Raw genomic sequence first — 18,070 nt, forward strand, 5'->3', positions numbered from 1 at the left:
TTAGGTGTCACCCTCAGCTCCTCATTATCTCTCACCCACCGTACCTAATCTATGGCCAAGAAAGACCATTTGACTTGCAGCCTCTCTCAAATATTCCCCTTTCTCTGATTCTACCACCACTGTAGTGCAGGCCTTCACCACTGGACTATTGCAAATAGCCTGTTGGTGGAGCGGCCTGCCTCAAGTCTCTCAGTTCAATTCAGTAAACACCTACTATGTGCCAGGCATTGTGCTAAATGTGAGGGACATGAAAAGAAGCTTACGACAGTTACTGTCCTCAAGGAGCTTATGATCTAATGGAGGAGACAACCTACAAATAAAGGCAAAACAAGGTATATATACAAAATAAAAAAGGAAATAATTGACAGAGGGAAAGCACTGGAATTCAGAGGGATTCAGAAAGACTTCCCATAGAAGTTGGGACTTAAAAGAAGCCAGGGAGGTCAGTAGAAAGAATTGAGAACATTCTAGGTATGGGGGACAGCTGGAGAAAATACCCAGAACTAAGAAATGGAATATCTTTTTTGTGTAACAGCCAGGAGCCCAATATCACTGGACTGAAGAGTACATGATAGGGAGCAAGGTGTAAGAAGAAGGAAAAGATAGGAGGAGAGTAGGTTGTAAAGGATTTTGAGTGCCAAACAAAGCATTTTATATTTGTTCTTGGAGCTAATAGGAGTCCTCCCCCAACTCCAATCCACCCCTCAGAGTGATTTTCCCTATTACCTCCAGGAACAAACACAAAATCCTCTTCTTGGTGTTCAAAGCCCTTCATAACCCTCCTACTTTCTAGTCTTTTGTCACATCACTCCCTACCCTACCTTCTGTCTAGTGATATTGGTCTCTTTGCTATTCCATGAACAAGGTACTCCATCTCTAGTGTCCTGGCATTTTCTCTGGTTGTTCCACCATGCCTGGAATGCTCTCTCTTCTTATCTCTGCCTTGGCTTCCCTGGCTTCCTCTAAGTCATAACTAAAGCCCCATCTTCTACAGGAAGTCTTTCCCACCCCCTATTCATCCTGTATAATAAACTGTGAACTCCTTGAGGGCAAAGAATATCTTTTGTCTTTTTTTATATCCTCAGCCTTAGCACAGTGTGTGGTACACAGTAGGTACTTAATAAATGCTTATTGCCTGACTGAATCCTTCTTTTGCACTTGAAACATAGATCAACTCAGGCAAGTCACTTAACTCCTTTGGGCCTTAGTAAAAGGATAGGTGTTAGTCTCCAAGTTCTCTAAGCTCCCTACTCTCTCTATAGCTATGATCCTGTTGTCATACCAGGTCCATCATAGGACCCCAGAACTGTAGGCTGGAAAGTCATCTTGTTCAAGCCCTTCATTGAAGAGATGAGGGAATCCATAGTACGGAGAAGTTAACTTCTTGCCCAGATGGTCACATGAGGACGAAGCAGCAGATCCGGTTCCTCTTACTCCAAATTCAGGGCTTTTCCTACCATAGTTTCTCATTAATGGCTTGATGGATCAAAATCTCGAGCATAGTGCCCTTGCTCGGACCCTGTAACATGCATCAGTGACATATAGAAGTATACATGGTATGCTTATCAAATGTGAAGGTAACACTAAGTTAGGAAGCTCTTACATTGGGTGTCAGAACCAAGATCCCACAAGATCTGTCAAGCTAGAACATTGAGTAGAACTGAATAAAATGACTTTTAATAAGGATAAAGGCAAAGACATTGAGATTCAGAAAATATAAATGCACAAATAGAAATATTCACAAGTGGAGGGGAGGAGATCTTACTTATGTAAACTTTCTGAAGACTTCCCTCTGTAGTTTTCTGTGTCCCATGTGTGCGTCAAGACCAGAAATACATGTGCATGATGAATAGTGCAAATATGAGCTCAAAGAATATGGCAAAATGTACTCAGCTGTTTGCATCCATAAAAAGGAATCTTCGTGACGTTTTCCCTAATATGTAGCTCAGATGTATGTAGTGCATGGTCATGATGATTGAATGTAAAAGGAGCTAGAATTTCAGGCAGTTTCAAACCATTCTTTTCTCTACAGAATATTCAGTCATTTGGTCTCATACCAAAGCATAAATATCTTTTCTACTCCCTAATACCTAAACAATTGAAAAAAAATCTCTAGAGGGAAATTGTAAGTGGAGAAAGAGAAAAAGAAACTATTAATTGTTTAAAGGTTTTGATTTTCTTACTTTATTTCCTTCATTCATTTATTAAGCTTCTACTATATTCTAGTCAACGTGTTAGTTATTAGAGATACAAAGACAAAAAAGAAACATTTCCCACCTTCAAGCAACTTGCATCCTAATCCTGAGGAGATAGCATGTGCTCATAGAAGTGAATACAAAAATAGGTAATATAAATACAATATAATTTTGGTGGAGGCAAGTCTTTAGTAACTTGGGGAATGAATCAGGCTTGGCCTGCTAGAGGGGGTGACTTTAGTTGAGCCTGGACTAGAGGTAGAGATTCCAAGAGATAGAAGAATGGATGGAGATCATTTCAGGGCTTAGGAATGTGCGATGAGGGGTGGAGGGAAGTGGGCCTGACCATATGTGCAAAAACACAGAGGAAGAAGATACATTGTCAGGGACAGCCAAGGTGTCAAGCACAAAGTCCACCACATTCCCAGGTATAGTCTAAACCAAGTTAAAATGTCACTGGGAGCTATTTAATAAAATAAGTAAAAATGGAACACTGATAAGATTAATATGTAGTTTTCTAAGTCAATATATCACCCTAAGGGAGCCTTATATGTAGGGTTTATTGGCCTCTGTTAACGTTTGAGTTTGATATCATTTATGTATAGCATATAGCAGATAGGCCACTTTGGCCAAAACAAAGGATGTATGAAGGGGAGTGATGGGTAATCAAACTGGAAAGGTGGGCAGTAGTGAGATTTTCAAGGGCTTTAAATGCCAAACGGAGGATTTTGTATTTGATCCTAGAAGCAATAAAGAGCCCCTGGAGCATCTTGAACAAGATAGCCAAATCTGCATTTTAGGAATACTGATTTGGGCAGCTACCTGTACAGGTGTAAGATGGTTTAGAGAGTTTGGAAGAGACTTGTGATTCAGTTAGTGGGTTATTTCCATAGAAGTGCTAGGGGTCAGTATGAACTAGCATGACGACCATGTGAGTAGAAGATAGGGACAGATGTGAAAGTTTTTATAGATGTGAAATCAATGGAACTGGGCAAATGATTAAATACAACTAAGGGTCATTTCTTCATTACAATGTCAGCTTCTTTGAACTATTATCAGTGCCTAGCATGGTATCTTCCACAGAATAGACTCATTTCAACGATGTTGTTGAGATGAATTGAGTGACTTTCCCCAGGATTAAGCTGGGAATCAGTGTCAGTACCTGGAACCTCTTGGGCTATTTGCTGAGCTGCAGTGAAAGAAGTGGGTATTGTTTGTATCTATTCGGAACAACTTAGTATTTTCCATCATTTCTAGGACCTGAACCTCAGGTACATCCTCCTCTCAGGCTACTGTTGATTTTTCCTTTGTACCTTTCATAAAAGAGAGAGCCAGTCCCCAGGATGTGGTTTCATTTTTTGCCCTCCTCTTGTCAAGGCCAGATGATTGATTCCTTCTGTGCCTTTTCTTCTCTTTGCCTTCCCATTAGCCTTTGCTGGTATACCGAGATGTACAAGGGAAGCAGTGGCAATAAAATCCCAGGAAGAGCTTTCTATGTCATGTGCTTCTTTAGTGCTCTGGACTCCATCCTGCTTCCCAAAACCTCATCATCCTATTAAATCACATCAACCCTGAAGGGTACACCCCCTCAGTAACCTCTGCCCTGGGACCCTCCATCTTAAGCAGGTAGAAGATAGACAGTGGAGAGCTCCTCCCAGGTCCTCCATTTTTAAAAAATTCTTTTTTCCCCAAATTTATTAATTTATTTGTTTTCAATTTTTCAACGTTCACTTCTATAAGTTTTAAATTTTCTCTTCCTCCCTCCCCAAGAAGACATGCAATCTTATGTGGTCTCTACACATACATTCCTATTAAATACATTTACACTCTAGTCATGTTGCATGGAGGAATTATAGTGAATGGGAGAAATCATGAGAAAAACAAAACACAATGGAACATAACAAAAAAGAAAATAGTCTCCTTCATTCTGCATTTTGATTCCATAGTTCTTTTTCTGGATGTGGATGGCATTTTGCATCATGAGTCCTATGGAAATGTTTTAGGTCCTTACATTACTGAGAAGGACTAAGTCTATCAAAGTGTTGACTCTAAAAAAAGTGAGGACTTATGTCCTCATACATTGTGGCTGTTGCTGTGTATACAAATCCTCCATTTAAAGAGGGCACCCAGGGCAGCCACCTCATCCTTTCCTACCCATCTATATTCCTCTGGTCTTCATACCTTCCCTCCCCGCCCACTCCCATCTGAGCTTCTTTTAATGTGTTATTTTCTCCCATTAGATTATAAACTCCTTGAGGGGAGGGACTATCTTTTGCCCTTCTTCATATCTCTAGCACTTAACACAGTACCAAGTAGTAGGTACTTAATAGATGTTTATTAATTAACTGACAACTTTTCTAAAGTGTAAAAATTCCTTAAGGTTCAGTTTCTTAGCAAAAGAGACTGTGTAGGACTAGGTGCCAGGAGATCTAACATCTGGATTTTACTTTGTAGTCTGATCTTGGATTAGTTACTTTTCTAGAACTCAGTTTCTCCATAAGAAAGAACCTACATCTTACACGTTTTACAGATAATGAGGACATATGAGAAAATTAATAAAGGCTCATAGATTAGGAGCTGGAAATCACGTCAGAGATTATCTAGTCCAGCTCATTCATTTTAAAGATGAGGAAACTGAGGCACAAAGTGATCATGTGACTTGCTCAAGGTCATGCAGATGGTGTGAAACAGAGCCAGTGTACTCTTACTTCACTCTAGCCCTTTTTCCATTGTACTACTTAGAAGAAAATTTCAGAACTCAAAGTGATGAAATTCTTTGGAAATTTGTCTTAAATTCCATTCCATTTCCAAAATTTAAAAAAAATTGAAAGAAGACTGGATCTAGGAGATAAATTAGCTTCCATGTGACTTTGAGTTTATCATCTAATCTCTGCAAGCCTTGGTTTGCCAGTCTTTAAAATAATAGTTGATGCTTGCCTTACCTACTTTGTAATCTTATTGTAAGGAAAATGCACTATATAAGCATAACCTCTTAATATCAGCTCCTTTTGAGGGAATAATTAGTGATTCAAATGGAATGGTGCCTATGTTTTTCTACCTATCCCTATGAAGTAGGAAAACCTGGTCAAAGGATTATTCAGTACCTTATTAGTGGGGGAAAAGATAAACGGAGGCAGGAGCTCACTGTGCACGCAGGGACTTCTTTGCTCTTTGTTTTTGTATTCTCAGTGCCTAGCACGGTACCCAGCACGTGGGTTGTGTTTCATAAATGTTCTTAGAAGTCAGGTCAGGTAGAGTCAAGAGTGAAGTCAGTCCATTGTCATCTCAGTTACCAGGCAATGGAACAATACCTCTTAAGATGAAAGACAACGACTTGTTATTTTACCCCAGAGGAAAAATTACTGGCTGCAAAATCAAATTTGTGTTTTCTTTCTTTTCACTCTAAGATAAATATCTGCCTCTACACTGGCTAACTTGTCCTGAGTGTGAGCCAAACTGGGTTCAAAGTTGGCCAGCATGGTGCATGGTCTTATTGAAATAAGCAGGTGGCTACAAGACTGTAATTAAATCCTCCCTACACTCGGGGCACCATCCTTGTTCCACTGAGGGAAGCAATGATAATAAATCACTTAGATTTGTATTGTGGCACACATAATTATAAAGCACTTTAGAAATACCTCACAACAGTTCTTTCATATAGGTAGTACCAGTACAGTATTATCATCATCATTTTACAAGTGAGCAAATTGACCACTCGAAAATTTTGCCCAGAGTTAGAAAATTATATTATCATTGCCTGCTGCTTTTCTGTCCTTTTTAGTTGTCAAGGTTCCCGAGAGTTAGCCCAAGGACCGAGAATGGAATTCCCTTCAGGGTTTCAAGCTTTTGGGGCTTGTGAAAAGGTCACCAAGGTGGGTCATCCTTAAAGGTGACCGCTGCTGAGATGACAGAAATATTTGGAGTTGAAAAATGAATACCCAGGAGTACGTCAGAGTCCCAGAAATGCCAAAATGATTTAGCTACATTTGCTCAGAGAGAAGTGAGTTTCTGGAAGGTTTAACAGGGTGGGGCAATTGGGACTGTCCTCAAGTGAAGAGTCTAGAGAAACTCTTTTAATTAATGCCTGTGTTCATAGGTCAAGGCACTTCAGTGTCATCAGCTTTCATCCATGAGTAACTTAGATAAGTTTTAGAGAGTTTGAAAGAGCACTAGATCTCAGAGACAAATCAGTACCCGTGTGACTTTGAGTTTATCATCTAATCTTTATAACCTCACTTTGCTAATCTTTAAAATAATAGTTGGTACTTGAGACTTGGAGAGCCAGTAAGGACTTGCCCATGGTCATGAGCTGGTACATTTCAGGGACTGAGTCCAGGCTTTCCAGATTGCAAGTGCACTGCTCTGTCTTTCTCTTTGGAGTTTGATTCAAAATGGAAATAATAGAGTATCAATTTCTTTGTAATAAGAATGATTTTAAAGCTAAGAAATTGATGCTCCTACTCTGTATGAGGGGGCAGTGACATTGAATGCCCCAGAGCTATGGAGAGAACCCTCCTCTGGGAGGTCTAAGGTAAAGTCATTTCTTTGCCACTAAGTAGCTACTCATCCTTGAGCACACATGACTTGATCTCTAAATTCCCTTCCAGGTCAGAGATTCTGTGACACTGTCTCTTGTGTCTTTCTCTACTGTCTGGAACAGTGCTTTGAACACAGTAGTTATTTGAAAATTGTTTGTTGTAATTATCATATTGAGTTCTCCTTTTCAATTTACCTTTAGTGGTAGATTGAAAAGGAGAATGGAAAGGAGCATTTGATTAGGAGTCCAAGGACTTGTGTTCAAGTCTCAGCTCCACCATATACTGCCTTTGACACCTCAGCAAGTAATTTAATTATTGTGGCCTTAGTTTCCTCATCTGTAAAATGTAAGATGACTTTGAGGTCCCTTCTGGCTCTAGAGTTATGATCCCAGGAGAGGGAGGAGTTGAGGACAAACAAGGATATGTTAAAGGAACTGGAAGACAGTGGAGGACAGTGGGAAAGGCAAGATTTGGAATGAGGGATCTAGGTCTGAATCCACTCCAAGGTTGTAAATGTGTCTGGCTAGGAGCATGATGGTACCTTCTACAGTAATTAGTACTTTAGGAAGAAGAGAAGGTTGTGCATGTAAAACATGTTATTTTCTTTAAAAAAAAAACACAACAGTTTCTTAATACACACTATTAAATTCTATGTAGAAATCAATCATCTGAATCTGTATAACATTGTTCACATATTTATATGAGTGCTGGGCTTGAAGTCAAGAAAACATGAATACAACTCAAATACACATTTGAGCTTTGTGACCCTGGAAAAGTTACTCAATTTTTATGAACCTCAGGCAACTCCCTAGGACTTATCTACTAAGTAAAAGATGGTTGCAATCTGTATCACTGAAGGGAGTTCCCCCACTAAGAATTCATCACACTGTCTAAAGAAAGCCACAGATCTTTCCAGTATTTTCATGTAAGATAATCTTGACTATAAACATTGAGTTGAGGTACAGTCAATTCAACTGAACAAACACTTATTGAAGCACTAGTACAGGAGAGGTTTGGTTTAATTCAGTAAGCATTTATTAAGCACTTGGCACACTGAAGGTGTGCGTTCTATGGTCCAGGACCATATGCAGGCTCTATGCAGGACTGTTTATGTATAAGTTGGTAGCAGAGGGTGACATGTGTCCTAGGCACAACAAGTAAGCCGGTTTGATGGGAACAGAGAGTGTGTAGAGAGAAGTAATATGAAATAAAACTAGAAAGATAGGTGGGAGCCAGACTGTGCATGGTTTTAAATACCAGACTGAGGATCTCGTATTTATCTTAAATACATAGGAAATCATTGAAGATATTTGAGTACTGGGCTAACATGGTCATGTATGTGATTTAGGAATTTCAATTGACTACTTTGGGGAGAGTAGATTAGATAAGGAAGAGAGCAGAGGCAGGCCAATTAGGAGGATATTGCAATAGTCCAAATGAGAGCATTTGTAGAAAGAACTGTGTGTAGATTGTCTTGATCTCTGTGATTTTATGATGGAGAAAGCTATGCTTCTGAACAGTTAGCTTCATAATCTATGTCCTAGTACAGTGACATAAAACTCAAATAGAAATGAATTCCTGCTGCCACATAGTGAATTAGAAAACCACAAGTTAATATTACCTATGTTGTATTGTATTTTTATTTTGTTAAATACTTCCCAATCACATTTCATTCTGGTTTGAGAGTCTTAGTTTCAATAGCTCTGATTTAAGACTTTTGGACATCCCCAGTTGTTTGAGAGGCTGAAAAAGGAGGTTAATTCAGCTATTGTTTAATTTTACGCAATAGCAGATATGGGAGCCTTACATACACAAGCAACTTTGCAAGATGGGTTTCTAGTACACTGAGATCTTTTTAAATTTCAGAAATATAAGAATCAAGCAAAAATATCAATGTTTTCTTTAGTAATATACAAATATTTGTCTTGAGTTCTCTTGTGCTTCTTGAGTTAAAATTTACATATGATTAAAATTCATAATTCACTCAAGTCGCCCATCTGGGCTATAATTTTCCCCCTCCCCCACCAACATACCCCTCTTCGAGGAGGTAGGCAGCATAGATCATCAGTGAGCCTCTGGAATCATGGCTGGTAATTGAACATAGATCTTAAGTCTTTCTCATTTGTTTGTCTTTACAATGTTGTTTTGGTATTTAAAAATGTTTTCCTGATTTTTTTCCTGCTTCTTTTCAGTTTACTTAGTTCATTCTTATCTTCTCAGGTTTCTCTGACCTAGCCATTTTCATCTTTCTTATGGCACAATAGTATTCCATTACATTCATATTCCTTATTTAACCTAGCCTTTATCCATTTGTGGGCATCCCCTTAGCTTCTATTCTTTGCCACTACAAAACGATCTGATATATATATTTTTGTACATCTGGGTCATTTTCCCTTTCTTTGATCTTTTTTGGGTGTAGAGTCCTATTTCTGGCACAAAGTCTGGACCAATTCGCAGATCTACTAATACTGCGTTTGGATGCACTGTGTTTTTCCATAGTCTCTTCAACATTTGTCATTTTCTTCCCTTCTTCCTTCCTTTCTTCCTTCCTTCCTTCCTTTTCTCCCTTCCTTCTTTTCTCCCTTCCTTCCTCCCTTCCTTCCTTCCTTTCTCCCTTCCTTCTTCCCTTCCTTCCTTCTTTCTTTCCTTTCTTTCCTTCTATCAGCTTTGCCTATCTGATAGGTGTAAGGTGTAACCTTAAAGTTGTTTAAATTTGCATTCTCCTTAGACTATAAGATTAGATTTAAAGCAGTAATGAGATTGCCTGTTTTCTTGAAACACATTCACATAATTTCTCTTTCCATGGGGGAAAAATAGTTTTCCTAGACCATTTGTGATTTTGTTATAATTAAGGAAAAAATGTACCAAGTTTCAGAAGAGAAAAGATCATGGCATTATGGATTAGCATAGGAAGGAATCATTAAAGTCACCTAGTTCAACTTCTTCAATGAGGGGTTGAGGAAACTGAATCCTGGAGAGGTCAAACAACATGTCCAAGACCATGGGTAATTATAGGAACAGATCCTGGGTTCAAATCTAGGGCCTCTGTGCTCTCAGTTATCCTCCTGAACATCAATATCTAATATAGGTCTACCACTGTAAAAGAAACAAGTAATCTCCACATCTATCTTTTCTAAAAGTACAGCATGTTAGAGTTTGAAAGACTCTTAGGGGCCCCTCCTTTAATATTTATGTAGGTCTTGAGTTTCTTTGGAGCTCTCTGGGCATATTCCCATTAATTATGTGAAAATACTTATCATGTCCCCTTTAAATTTTCTCTAGGCTACACATAGGGTTTTAGCATCATAATTTTAAGAGGAAGAGACCTAATTTGTCATCTTGTCTAACCCTATTTTACAAATGCGGAAACCAAGACCTAGGCAGATAAAATAACTTGCCTTGGCCCAGCAAGCAGTAAGAGGCAGAGAGAGATTCAAACCCAGGTCCTCTGAGTCCAAATCCCTTGCCCTTTCCAGTGTTTCACACTTGCTTTCCAGGTCTTTCAACAAATTCTTATTGGTCTTTACCATCTGATCATTTTTCTCCAGATATATTTCATCTTATCAATAACCTTTCTGAGATGTGATTCGCAGTTATGGATACAATAGACTAGATGTAATTCTGATAAGAAGGAGTATAGTGGGGTTAATTCCTCCCTTTTCCTCAGCATTATACTTCTGCCAGTACAGCCTAATATCACATTAGGTTTCTAGTTGCAGTGTTACAAGGTTGATTTAAATTGAGCTTACAGGCCCCCAAAATCCCTGGGTCTTTTTCACATTACCTACTTTCCACTCATGCCTCTCCCCTCCTGTTTTATATAGTGAGTTTTTGAAACCCAAGTATATAACCTTGCATTTTTCTAAGTTTAATCTAGGTAACTTCAACCTACAATTCCAACCTAACAGTACCCCTTTAGGGTGCTAATTCTGTTACTTAACAGACTGATTATCTTTTTCAACTAAAACCAATGATAAATCAATAAATTTTTTATTGAGTGTCTGCTATGTTCCAGGCACTGTGCTAAGAGATGGAGACACACAAAAAAAGCAAAAAACAACTAACCTTGTGCCTTTCAGATATATTCTCAGTGGGCCTCAGTAGTCACCTAAAATACCTTGCCACTGAGATGAATTGAATTAGATACATCCTACTATGGGTAAATATATTCTTACACTTGGGTTCAAAAAAGTAATTTCACAAGTATAAGTTTTTCCAGGTGGGGAGAAAGTTTACATTAAAATTTTTTACCAAAATAGAGCTAAAGACAGAGCTCTGGGGTCCTCTACTGCACACATTTTCTTTTTGAAAGTTAAATATTTTGTTGGAATTCTTCAGCTAGACTGACAGTCCTTTCAAAAGAATAAATAAATTTGACTTGTCCCTGATAAATGCATTCTTGTTCAAATTAATCACATTTTCATTTTGTAAAACTTCACAAAATTCTCTAGGATTTTAACCAAAATATTAGCCTATACCTCCTTTCTCTGTCATCTGCTTCCATCTTCCTACCCACCCCAAACAGTGGTGGTTTTCTTACTTCTTCTCTTCTAAATAGCCCTTCTTTATTGCCATTAGTATTTTTCACAGACTTCAGTTTATTGGACTTCAGTTCTCCTGATACCATTCTACCACTCCATAGCTACCTTCCTTCACATACCTCATCCAGGTTGATCCACCAATTCCTTTTCCTTTACCCCTTCTCCTGATCTGAATCACCTAAGATGTCAGCCAGATTAAAGGAAGACCTGCCATGACCAAGGATACTATCTTCCTTTGCTCCTCCTTTACCTCCAGTCTGGCATTTGGTCAGCCTAGTCACAATAGGGTCCCCATCCACGCTCATCTGGGCTGATCATCCTTCCCTTCCCCTAGTGGCCTGGGTGGCCAGGCTGCTTAGCTGCTCATACTACTTGGGTGAAATGGAAATCACCAACTCTATTCCTTCCAGTCAGATGGAGGATTGACCATCAGGCTTTGCCGTCTGTCCTGCTACTAAATGCCTTTGTCGTACAAGCACTGCCATTTGCCCTATCTCTTCCCTCCAAACCCCCAGGTGCTATCATCTGATCTCTGATGCACTCTAAGAGGCTTTGCCAACAGCCCTTCCATAGCACTTTTAAGAACATCCCTACCTTTCCATCCTTCCTACTTCTGAACTTTTTTATTTGCCATGTTTACCATTTTATTTTTTAATTTACCATTTTCATTTTCTAATGAAAATTATATTTTACTGTGGCTTTCTTTTTAGAGAGAATAACTTTCATTTCTACATGCTTGGAGTTTTACAAAGCATTTTCTATATGTCATCTAATGTTTCTCATTCAGTTAACATTTATTTACTTATATATATATATATATATATATATATATATATATATATATATATATATATATATATATATATATATATATATATAAAATGTTGTTTACTCCAATTAAAGCATGATCTCCTTGAGATCAGTGAGTCTCCCTGCAGTGCTTATCCCAGTTTTTGTCATGTAAATGCTTTTTACATTCATCCCTTCATTCATTTATTCACTTCTACCTCTTCTTATACATGTCCCCTTAAAATCTGAATTCTTTAATGAGCATTTCACGTAGCCATTTCAGTTCCTTTTTTGTATATCTTTCTTTTCCATTCTCACACACATATGAATTACTGCTGTCACCAAAATTTCATTCTAGAGAGTCTCTCACCCCACTTCACACAAATTCTCTTTTTGAATATCAAGCCATGGGATCTGGCCTCTATCATATCTGAACTCTAAAAGAAGTTCTCTATTAAAGTCTAGGGAACATGTCTGACTGTGCCTAGTAGTTCTTTCCTTGACCATCATGTAATGAGAAGTCACTATGGTTACTACCTCCCAAAATTACTTATTGCTTTAAAAAATATTTTGCTATAAGTTTAACTTGAGCATTAATGCAACCAGCTAAGCTTGATAACTATGTTAATTAATTTTAGTATTGTAAAGTTTTTTCCATTTTTCCTCTGTCTTCATCAAAATTATTTGTTCATTCATTTGTCATTTACTTTAATCTTGTGTAGTCATTCTTATGAGTATTCTTTTCTTCAAATTTCTTTTTATGCCTCATACTTGTTTATATTAATCATACGGTATGTGGTGCTATTCTGCTTTTCCATTAGTATATTCTAGTTGTAAATTTTATTTCATCAAACCTCACTGATACATACATAAAAATAGTATTTTTGCTTTTATTTTTTTAATGAATAGACAATTTTTTGCTTAGTATTATTATTTACTTAGTATTACATTACCTTTCTGCACCATCTTGTAACTCACCATTCCCCTAGTGTTAGACACTTAAGATTTTTTACCCCTTTTTTGCAATTACATGTCTTGCTGCTAAAAAAAAATTGTAGATAGTTCTTTTGCTACTGATTTTTGATAATACTTTTCAACAGTAGAACTCTTAGACTCTGGAATATAGTTATTTGCATCACTTTTACTACGTACTGACCGATTGCTGTCCAAAAATATTCTACAACTTAGCAATTCTGCTAGCAATGGAAGAGTGTGCCTGTTTCTCCATGATCTTATAAGGTTACGTTTGTTATTTCATTTATGTTTGTGTGTTTAGCAGATTTAAGGTTACTACCTTACCACATGAAAATTATTTTAATTTGTAGCTGTTTGATTAATATTAAGGTTGAGCATTTTTTCAAGTGATTATTATCATTTTGTTTTCTCTTTTCAAAATTATCTATTCATTAAACTATTTAGGAAATAGATCCTTATCTGATAAGAACTACTGAGAAAACTGAAAATCAGTATGGCAGCCATTAGGCTTAGAACAAAATCTTGCATCATATTTTTATAATAAATTCCAAATGTATAAATAACCTGAAAATTAAAGATTATTTTAAAAATTAGAAAATAAGTAGATCATATACTCAAATAAGGGATAGAGGCAATTATAAAATATGTACTGTATGACTTGGATTACATGCATCTGAAAGACTTGTGCACAAAGGTAATGTTTCTAGGGTAAGAAACAGTGAAATAGTAAAAATAAATTTTTTATCAAATTTCTCATATAAGGATTTAGAACCCAAGATATATGAACCACTTTTCCTATGTAATCTTTTCCTTTTGAATAAGACTTTGTTTTTCCATTGGCATATTCTAGTCATGAATTTTATTTCACCAAACTTCAGTGATATATACGTGGGAGGTTACTTTTCGTTAGTAGTCATAGCTACCAAAAGCCCAGAAAAGAACATTCTAGTCACCAAAGTCTTTGGCACTGTCAAAAGATTATCAGAAGCAGATTTGGTTTTATCAAGGGAAGTGACCCTATGGAATAACATCACCATCTTCCTTGATACCACAGCCTACAGACCCCTGCTGAATATCCCTGTGGCTGAATATCATTATGTGTACTGCCTCCATATGTTAGAATATGAGTTCTCTAAGAACAAGGACATTCTATCTTCCTTTCATATCCTAGATGTATTTCGGTTTATATCCCCATTGCTTAACATAATGCTTTACACATAAGTACTTTATAAATGCTTTTTCATTAGTTAATTCATTCATCATATTAATATCTCTAGCTCATTTGTTTATTACCCATACCCTATAAATTGATGCATATATTATTTGAGCCCTTTAGCATCCTTTGTGTTCCTCTTCCCTATCTCCCATGAATCACAGAACCCCTTTAATATTGGTCTTCAGCTATCTGGTTCTGAGCAATTTTTTTACATCTCCATTCTTTTTCAGCTTAAACTTTCTTAACCTAAGTCAGGCTCTAGGCAAATACATTATTTCTCACCTGTACTCAACTATTCTACCTATGGTTGTGAATTCATCATTTTTTTTTCTTATATCATGGTTCAGAAAGCGAAATTTCGTTCACAAACACCACTTTCTTAATCAGTTATTCACTTTCTCTTTGTTTTCACTTCTAAGGGACTTACCTTTAGTCAGGAGCTATGGTGGAAACATCACCAGATCTCACAAGCCTTTCAATTTCTTTATAACCTCTAAAGATTGATTCTGAGTTCCAAAGGTCAACTTTCATATCAACTTTCATATCACACAGCTTTTCCTTGGGAAGAAATACCCCCTTTCCCTTGATGATGTGTATTAATTTGACTTTTTTTTTTTATCTTTCACAACCCCCCACAAGGCATCGGCTACTCCCCTCATGTGTCCCTTTTTGATATCAGTACCAAATATTTATAGCATTGGTGAATGCCAGCTATCTTTCTGTGGAATGAAGGAGTGGTTTTTTTCTCCTAAAAAGTTCCATATTTAGTCATCGGAACCTCAGACAGGTTGAATGATTTAGCCAAGTTCACTCACTTGATAGGCAAAGGTATGAGGACTGGATTTTGGCTCCTCTTGTACCTAGTGTACCGATTTTTCAACTATAGTATTCTGTAGGCTATGGTTATAACAGAAATCTTGAAAAATATCAGAGAGACATAGGTCATAAAAGTGATAGCTAATGTTCAATATTAATCTGGGGAGGGGCTCAATTTCCATTTTACAAAAAAAAAGCAGAAAACACTGTAAGGTTTGTGTCATTTTTCTGCTTGATTTTGTTCGTTAAATATTGAGCATCTTGACAGCAGGGACTGTTTTTTGCCCTTGTATCAGCAGTACTTAGCATAGTAAATGTCAAATGCTAGTTGATTGAATTAAACTGTAAATTTAGGGAAGGGGTAAATAAAGCCATGATAATAGAAAGAACTTTATGAGTCATCTAGTTCAAACTCCCTGACATACTTTCTTATATTTTATATATTCTTATTCTATTATATATTATATATGTCCTTATATTTTAGTTTCCTATATTTCCTCTTGCTAAGGCACATGAATTATGGAAAGAAAGAGAAAATAAAATATTTCTGCCAGCCTATTCAGCAACCAGCACATTCACTTCCAAAATATTTCTCCATAAAATAAATGTATTTTACTTTATTAAAACAAAAAGGAGAAGGGCTACAGTCATTGAAACCCTTATTTGGTTGCTGACAAGGTAAGAAAACCCTCTTGATGTGGTCTCATTCTCATAAAGAATATCCAAGACTTCAGGAGACGCCCGACTCTGATGCCTCTTAGCTTAGAGGTGACCCTATGGTCTTTAGGTCAAACCATACTGGGAAGACTTTGCGTATAGGCCAGGTGATGAACAAATGGACCTGCCATTTGAAGATCAGTTTAGCTAAGTTTGGACAGGCTCATCAGCAGGGGGGGCTCCAGGGTCATTAATTGTTTTGTTCACAACAATTCCCAGATTACCAACTGTGGTTTGGAAGAGTTACAATCTATATAGATTGAGGAAATAATTGTGGTGACTAAATCACAGATTCACTTCAGCATGCACTGATTAAGTGCTTCCTATTGCAGTGCCCTTAGCACAAATTTGAATTATTAAAGTTGAATAGAAAATATCCCTTAAAATTTCATGTATTCCATCAAATAAGTTTTATGATCTGCAGGTTTTTGGCTTAGAGAGTTTCATATAAGCACCAACATGCTGGATTTGGGATCATGGAGTCCCAGGCTCAAGTCCTAACTAATGATACTTAGTGGCTCTGTGACCACGGGCAAGTCACTAATCTTTTTTGAGACTCAGTTTCTCCATCTGTAAAATGAAGAAAATTAGATCTCTACTCTCTTCTTCACATGATTATTGTGAGGTTCAATGAAACAATATATGTAAAGTGCTTCACAGACTCTAAAGCATGTAAATATCAGTTGTTATTATTATCTCCTAGACCAACAGATGTGACTCTAACTCTGAAAGACCCACATTATCCTGATCATGATCTGGGAACCATTTTGCTGTCTGTAATTCTTACTCCAAAAGAAGGAGAACAGAGGGATGTGGTAAGTTTACCAGGTCTAGCCAGTAGATACTCCTTGATCTTTCTTGTTTGAAGTGCATTGTGTGCATTCTTTGGACTAGGGGTTGATAATTAAGAGAGTCTACATATAAAATTCAGTTTTGTTCACTGTTTCTGTGAATGCTGTGGGCATTGTTGTATTTATTGTACCTTTTCAACTCTTTTTTTCCCCATTTCATCCCACCAGATCAGAACCTCTTGTTGTAAACAAGTCAAAGATTTGTATGCATTATAATTTCAGGTCTGTTTTATAACTATTAAATTCCAGGTGAGCTAATAATTAGTAACAGTTTCAAGAGTATATTCATTAATCAATTAAATTTTTAGAATTTCCTTCTGGAGTGTCCAAACACTGGAATTTGTATTGGACTGTTGACCAATTGTATCACCACACACACACAAAAAGGTGAATTTATAACAGAGTTTCTGCTTTCTGGTTTTTGTTTGCTGAATAGTAAAGTATGTTTCAGTCACTGGATGTTATCCATTTTTCAGCACTTGCCATCTGGACGTCATGTTGCTGCAGTGTGAAATTGACAAGGGATAGAAAGAAGCAGACTATTTGGGCAGTAGGAGAAATAGTGTCATTAATTAAGCACCTAGAGTGTGCCAAGCATTGTGCTAAAATTCAATTTTGACCCAATCAGTAGGTGTCTCCCGTTGTTTTCTCCGACTTGATTTACCAGATATTATCCACCAGAATGAAAGAACTTTGGCGGAATTTAGTGGGAGATACATAAAGAAATGTTGCTGTAATTCTGTTTTTCAGAACTAGAGCTCATTTTTAAAGTAGCTTTAGTTTTGGATCCTTCAGAAGTGTGTGTGTGTGTGTGTGTGTGTGTGTGTGTGTGTGTGTGTTCATGTTTGTATATATCTCTGTGTGTTTTTTAAAGAAATGCTTGCTGAAAATATATCTTCAGCATATGTCATTAATGTCTAATTAGTTTAGGAAATCTTTTTTTTTTCTGGAAGGCAAGTGAAATGTTTAACTCAAGATATGAATTTGTGAGAATTATTGTTTCAGCTTATCTTTCTTTTAATCTCCTTTAATAAAAAATTAATAATTATTAATTAAATCTATTCTTTTGCATTTGCTAAATATATTCCTAATATCCACATTTAACTCTTTGGCCAAGTGATTTCTCCCCTTTTAGCATATTCTGTCAAAAAAAGATATGTGGTAAGAGTTAAAGGGAGTATCTTTCTGAATGTGTACAGAGATAGATGGAATACTTTATGAATAATTAGGACTGAAAATCATTAATATAAACTCACATTTTAATATTCAGTTTATCAGCAAGAATTTATTCTCACTATGGTGAGTTCTGGGGATACAAAGAAAAGCAAAAAGTAGTTCCTACCCTGAAGGAGTTCAGTTCACGTTCTGATGGAGACAATATGTAAACAACTATGATCATAAGTGGGGAGGGTTATTTCAGAGGGAAGCAATG

General features: G+C 36.9%; 1 protein-coding gene across 7 annotated transcripts in view; it reads left to right on the forward strand.

Annotated features, from left to right (window-relative positions):
* The window catches only part of MCTP1 (multiple C2 and transmembrane domain containing 1), a 725,942-nt gene that overhangs the window by 394,134 nt on the left and 313,738 nt on the right, over positions 1 to 18,070 (forward strand). For all 7 annotated transcript variants that reach the window (XM_072606122.1, XM_072606125.1, XM_072606124.1 and 4 more), the window contains exon 5: positions 16,491 to 16,602. In XM_072606122.1, the coding sequence (XP_072462223.1) occupies positions 16,491 to 16,602 (112 nt within the window). The remainder of the gene's footprint in view (positions 1 to 16,490; positions 16,603 to 18,070) is intronic.

The sequence above is a fragment of the Notamacropus eugenii genome, chromosome 4, assembly GCF_028372415.1.
Source record: "Notamacropus eugenii isolate mMacEug1 chromosome 4, mMacEug1.pri_v2, whole genome shotgun sequence".
NCBI lineage: Eukaryota > Metazoa > Chordata > Mammalia > Diprotodontia > Macropodidae > Notamacropus > Notamacropus eugenii.